This window comes from Pinus tabuliformis, chromosome 4_2 (assembly GCF_031772625.1).
Source record: "Pinus tabuliformis cultivar Carrire ecotype Pingquan chromosome 4_2, CPIR1, whole genome shotgun sequence".
Lineage (NCBI taxonomy): Eukaryota > Viridiplantae > Streptophyta > Pinopsida > Pinales > Pinaceae > Pinus > Pinus tabuliformis.
In genome coordinates this window covers 1,026,137,008-1,026,143,854 of record NC_142304.1, presented here as the reverse complement: position 1 = coordinate 1,026,143,854, position 6,847 = coordinate 1,026,137,008, and the positions used below count along the sequence as shown (strand labels likewise).

At 42.3% G+C, this 6,847-nt stretch overlaps 1 protein-coding gene across 1 annotated transcript; it reads left to right on the top strand.

The window, feature by feature from the left end:
- The first annotated feature begins 723 nt into the window (after positions 1 to 723).
- Positions 724 to 4,401, top strand: LOC149173109 (uncharacterized). The gene has a single exon (XM_089426578.1). The coding sequence runs from the start codon at positions 724 to 726 to the stop codon at positions 4,399 to 4,401; it is 3,678 nt and encodes a 1,225-aa protein (XP_089282704.1).
- Positions 4,402 to 6,847: the final 2,446 nt, after the last annotated feature.

Genomic DNA, 6,847 nt, shown 5'->3' with positions numbered 1-6,847 from the left:
AAGTTCTACAGGAGCTTGGCATGATAATGATAAATTCAGGGAAGATGAAGGCACTTAGCGCCTTCCAGTCCTTCCAATGAAAATCAGTTAAATATGAAGATCATCTCGTGGAATGCGAGAGGGCTTAACAGCCTGGAAAAACACAGGATCTTAAAGAGAAAAATCCAGAAATACAGACCAGAGATCATGTTTTTACAAGAAACTAAATGCAGCAGCTCTAGTATCAACAATCTTTGTAGAAAGCTTGGAAGAAATTTAGAAGTTTTAGAGATTGAGAGCCAGGGATGAGAAGGAGGCCTGGCCACTATTTGGGATACAAGAGAAATCCAAATTTTATCAACTGAGGCGAACAAACACTTCTTAGCGGTGGTTTTTCAACCTACAGGTAACTCTGGTTCCTTCCTTTGTATCAACATTTATGGTCCTCAGAAATTAGAAGACAAATTAAACTTTCTGAATTCATTAACCAAACTAATTGAGAGATATCCAAGATCTAAATGCATATTGGGGGGTGATTTCAATATGATAACCACCCTTCTGGAAAAAAAAGGGGGTCTGAGGAAACTCAATAGGGATGCGGAAGCTTTTACAAGTTTCATTGAAACTGTCAAAATGGTAGATATATACCCCAAGAGTGGCATGTTTACCTGGAACAACAGAAGGGGGGGAGATAGGTTGATAGCTTCGCGCTTAGACAGATTTTTAATCTCAGAAAGCATTATAATGGATGGCATAACAGCAGAATCAGATATCCTTCCCAGTGGAGGGTCGGATCATTGGCCGATCTCGCTTATTGTTGAAGTTCAGGGGACTCCAAGGAACAAACCTTTCAGATTTGAAAAATTCTGGTTAGACCATCCTGACTTCCTCAAGATGGTTGAGAAATGGTGGGCTGAACCTTTGGAGGCAAGAGGATCCAAAATGTTCAATCTCCAAAAGAGGCTGAAAGCAACCAAAGAAAAGATCAAAGAATGGAACCGAACGGTTTTTGGAAATATAATCCAGGAGAAAGCCATTCTAGAGGACAAACTGGAACAGATTCACAGAGAAGGGGCAGCAGGCAACCACAGTGCCGAAGCAATGGAACAGGAAAAAGTTCTTTCTCAGCAATGGCACAGAAGATGTATTCAAGAAGAGATACTTTGGAAACAGAAATCTAGAGTCCAGTGGCTCAAAGAGGGGGAGAAAAATACGAAATTTTTTCACAGGTCGGCTCTAGACCATAGAAGTGCTAACAGGATTCTTGAGTTGAAAAACAATGCAGGGGAGATATTAAAAAATCACAATGATATATCTGCTCTACTATCGGATCACTTCAGCTCAATTGCACAGGAACCGCCCACAAATAGAGAGGAGGCCATTAAGGAAATTACAGCAGCCATTCCTAAATCCATTACCTCAGATCAAAATTGGGCCCTTTGCAGAGAAATCTCTCTGGAGGAGGTGGAGGAAGCAATCCAGAGTATGCCTAATGATAAAGCACCAGGTCCAGATGGATTCACCATCAACTTCTACAAGGCTTGCTGGAACACTGTTAAACAGGAGGTATGGGAGGTAGTTGAGGATTCCAGACGCTCAGGTACTATTCTAAAATCCCTCAACTCCACCTTTTTAGCGCTCATTCCTAAGGTTGAAGAAGCAAAGACACCTGATAAATTCAGACCTATTGCCCTTTGTAATGTTATCTATAAAATTATCTCAAAAGTCATAGCTAACAGACTAAAGTCGATTCTTCCTGGTATCATATCGGAAGAGCAGTCGGGGTACGTTGAGGGTAGACAAATTCTAGATAACATCTTGCTAGCGCAGGAGATGATTTATTCACTTCATTTGAGAAAAGAAGCAGGTATGCTGATGCAATTAGATTTATCAAAAGCATATGACAAAGTTAGCTGGAAGTACCTTGAAGCTGTTTTGGAGGCATTTGGTTTTTGTAGAACCTGGATCAAATGGATACTTGCTCTCATCAAATCTCCAAGATACTCTATCCTTGTCAATGGTGCTCCCTCAGCTCCTTTCACACCCTCGCGGGGAATAAGACAGGGGGATCCCCTATCCCCTTTCCTATTCGTTATCCTAATGGAGGGCCTAAGCAGAATTATAGCCAAGAAAAAAGATGAAGGATCTATAAAAGGTCTGCAACCAATCAGATCGTTACCAGCCACAACTCATCAACAGTTCGTGGATGACACCATGTTACATGGTACCCCCACAGTGAAGGAGGCTATGGCTTACAGGGGTATCCTTGATCTCTTTAGCCGAGCCTCTGGCATGGAGATTAATTTTTCCAAATCCACAATTTTCTTTTTCAACACTCATCCGGCAATTCAAGCTCACTTATCCCAGCTTCTTGGATTCAGGATTGGGTCCCTGCCTTCGAAATATCTAGGGGCCCCCCTGACTTTGAAACCTTGGCAGAAAACTCACTGGGAGAAGGTTCTTGCCAACATGGAGAAAAAGTGCAGGCACTGGACGAACAGAGCCCTAAACCTGGCGGGTAGACTTATCCTAACCAAGGCAGTGTTGCAGGCAATTCCGCATTATTTACTTTCTATTCTTCCAGCTCCCAAGGGTATCTTGCAACAAATGAGAAACATACAGAGATCCTTCTTATGGAATGGGAATGGGGATAAGAAGAAATGGGCTTTGGTGGCTTGGAACAAGCTTTGCCAGCCAAAATCTAAGGGGGGGCTAAACTTAGTTGATCCGTCTGTGGTCAACAGAACCTGTGGAGCTAAGATATGGTGGAAATGGATCAAAGAACCCAATTTACCTTGGGCGAGGCATTGGAAGGAAAAATACATTCCAGACTGTGATACTCAGGATCTCATAAGACTACAGGAAGTCCCGGAAGGATCGTCAATATGGAACCATGCCAGAAATAACAGGAGCTTAGTACAGGAGAACAACTTTTGGGAGATTCGCAATGGAAGGCTTGCCATGTTCTGGGAAGATGCATGGCAGCAATTCCCTAAACTGGACACCCCAGAGCTTTCTATCCTCAAGAGAACAAGTCAAAACGAGGGTCGATACAGAGTCAATCAATATTGGACCCAAAGCAGCAGGGATCCGATATGGAGGGATTGGATCAATTTAAACCCTGGGAATACAGAGGAGAACAACGAGAGTTTTCAGCAATTCAATGAGAGAATCCTCAAAAGAAAGATTCGAAAAACTGAGGAGGATGATAAGCTAAGATGGGGTTTAAAAGGTAATGGTAATTTTTCATTAAAAGAAGCTAGGGATTTAATTGAAGAGGAAGAACAGGTAGAAGTTGTGCCATGGCATAGCAAAGTGTGGGACAGCCTATTCTGGCCGAAAATCAGGACCTTCCTCTGGCTTTTAATGCGAAACAAGACTTTAACTTGGGACAACCTATGCAAGAAAGGTTTCAGGGGACCCTCAAGATGCCCTATGTGCCTCGTCGAAGAGGAATCTATAAACCACCTGTTTAATGCTTGTGAATGGGCAAATCAGTTATGGAGCTGGATGGAAGGAATTATCAGTAGTTCTGACCGGGATAGAGAATCCATTCACAGAACCATCCTGAACTGGAGAAAAGACTTCTCCAATATTCACAGAGTCAACAGCATATGGAAGTCTATTCCAGGCTTCCTACTATGGTCAATTTGGAAGGAACGTAACCGCAGAATATTTCAAGACGAACACAGGAACATAGAATTCTCTAAAGATAACATAATAACTAACATTCAACAGCTAATTCAAACGAAATGCAAAAAGGACTGCAACGAGAAACCTTCAGCTCAAGACTTACGCATTTTGAAGTGTTTTCGTCTGGAAGCCTCCAGCAGCATCGCAGCTTCAAGACACAGAGCGCAACCATCCTCACAGAACGACAAATGGCAGAGGCCGCCGGAAGGTGGAATGAAACTAAATTTTGATGGGGCCTCGAGGGGCAATCCCGGCATGGCAGGAATTGGAGGTGCTTTACGTAACCAGCATGGAGAAATTCGGCACATATATTACAGAGCGCTTGGGGAGAGCACAAATAATGAAACGGAATTTGCAGCGCTCGAGCATGGTTTGAGAATTTTAAAATCCCTTCAAATCTGCAATGTAATTGTGGAAGGGGATTCATCTCTGGCTATTTCAACAGCTAAGAGAATTCAGGGAGGAACCAAGGCGAACAAAGCCACAAAACATTGGCGGCTCGCCAAGGTGACGGAGAATATCGCAGAACTAATGGCTGGAATGAGAGGTTTAGTCTTTCATGCGGTAAGACGTAAGGCGAACGGGTTGGCGGACTACCTTGCGAATTGTGGCGTGGACAATCAGGACAGGGGGTGGGACAGCTGTTGGGAGGAAGTGGACTGCCCGAACCTGAAGACGAAATGCTTACAGCTGGCACAGCAAGATCTACACGACACCGACCGGGCTTGACCGGCGTCGGTGCCTGCATTCGGGACCGCATTCCTGATGTTTCCGGTAACAGACTCGGTTCTAATCACGGGAGCTGGACAACTAGACAGATGCGGTGGTGGTCATTATGGCAAGAGAAGGCCAAATATGGAAATTATCAATATGGTTCATGCCACGAGGGACTCCGTAGAATCTGCTTGCGAGGAAAGGACAACTAGCTCAACCGTAACGGGAAGGCATGCAGCTACATTTATGTTAGGTCAGGAAGGAGATGTGGGTCTTGTGCGGATATCTTTCGTATTAATAACGAAAGTACCTCCACTCTACAGTGAAAGGAAAAGAGCATAATGGGAAACTCCATGGACAACAGCTATTTAACGGAGAGCCGCAGCTCTGGTTCGTTCACCTCTGTTTATAGCACTGCGAGAGACTACTACTTTCCTGCCCGTAGAAGGATTCACAGCGACAAGTTCAGAGTGTATAGCATGGAGGCGGGGAGCTGTAGATGTTCGGCGGCCCAGCAGGATCTTCGGATTGCGCAGAACATGTATGAAACCCGAGCAGCAACCAGGAGCAAACGCAAGATCGCAGAACTGGAAGCTGCTGTGAAAGAGGAAGAAGGTCAGCGTCTGGGGGGGATCATTGCGAAGGAGGTTGATTGGTTACATGACCCGGGAACTCCTTCCAAAAGAGCAACTCAGTATGTCCGAACGAAAGCGGAGAGCTGGCGAATCAAAACTCTCCTTGCGAAGGCCCTGGAATCAAAGGAGGACGGGAAGCAACCAGCTGGGAAAGGGAATTCTACTACGGAGGAGCAGTTAGCTAATTTCCATGAAATCCATGAGTCGCTGAATCGCAGAATTTCTACAGTGCATGATGCTGTGGAGACCGTGAACAAGAAACTGACCCTGCTCATCAGGCTCCTGCGGCAAACTCTCAGCCCGGACCCCCTGATACAGGAGCAAAAGATGAAGGAGGCTCAGGAATTCCAGTCCATGCAAGACATGCAAGCCAGGGTGGACAAGCATGTTCTGGACGTGGGCCTAGACACGGTCAGTCGCATTGGCGGTTTTCCTCGCCCCGGCGGTTTCCCTTAGTTTCTTTATGGATGTCTTATGTCTTCTGTCATGGCCTCGACTTTAGGCTGGTTAACTATGTTTCTCTATATCTCTGTTATTTTCATGGCTTCGGCCTTATGCATGTTAGTAATGTCACTCTATCTCTGTCCAAGTTTTGATAGTGTCGTGGCTTCGGCCTTATGCTCGTTACTAATGTATTTCTGTCTCTATAAGAGTAAGCCGCCCTGCGTGGTGTGCAGCTTAGTTTTGACAGTTCAGGGCTGGTTATCAGTATGTTTTCAATGGTAAATGTAAGGGTCGTTCTGCTACGGCAGACTTTTTTGTAACATATTTTGTTTCTATAATATACATATCTGACTTAAAAAAAAAAAAATTATCTCAATTTTTTTTTTCAATAAACAAAATTACTTTTGTCTTTTATTCCAATAAATAAATAATTTTTATTTTTCTTTGAATAAATAAATATTTTATGTTTTTTAATTAAATAAATAAATTATTTATGCTTTTATTTCAATGAATAAAATAAATTTTGTTTTTTATTTAAATAAATAATTTCTTTTATTTTTTTTTATTTCAATAAATTATTAAAAAGAATATATTTTTTATTATACTAAATAAATAATTTGTGTTTCTTATTTCAAGAAATAAACCATTTATATTTATATTTTAATAAATTAATATTTCATATCTTTATTTCAAGAAATAAACAATTTTCCTCCCTTTATGTTTTTATTTCAATAAATAAACAAAACAATTTTTCTACATTTGGAATTCTTATTTTAAAAAGCTTTATGAATCTCCAAATGCCATGGATAATTTGGAAACCCTGCTCACAACGAAAGAAGTTTTCTCTTTAGAAGACATTGAGTTTGGGGTTAATCGCCTCACTAATGGGAAAGCTAACGACATTGAAGGTTACCAGGTGGAATCTTAAAAATTGGAGGTCCTGTCCTCATCCCCCACATTCACAAGCCTTTGAATCAAGCAGTCAAGCAAGGGTTCCCTAAACCTTGGACTGAGAGCCTCATTATCCCTATTTTTAAAAGTGGGGATACAAATAACCCCTCTAATTATCGTACAATTATGATCAGCCCTCTCTTAGCCAAGTTATATGGTGGTATTTTGGAAAAGAAGTTAAGCATATGGCTTGAAAGTGAAGGTAAGCGGGCTAAAGGCCAAGCACGTTTCAGAAGGTATCACTCAACAACAAACCACCTTGTTACGCTTAGGATCATTGCGGAGGAATGTCTTAATGACAAATCCAATTTATTTTGTTGCTTTGTGGACTTTAGAAAGGCTTTCGATACGGTTCCTAGATACAACCTTTGGAATAGATTAGAAGAGCTAAAGGTTCCTCTCGAGTTGAGAGCTTCCGCTATAAGGTTATA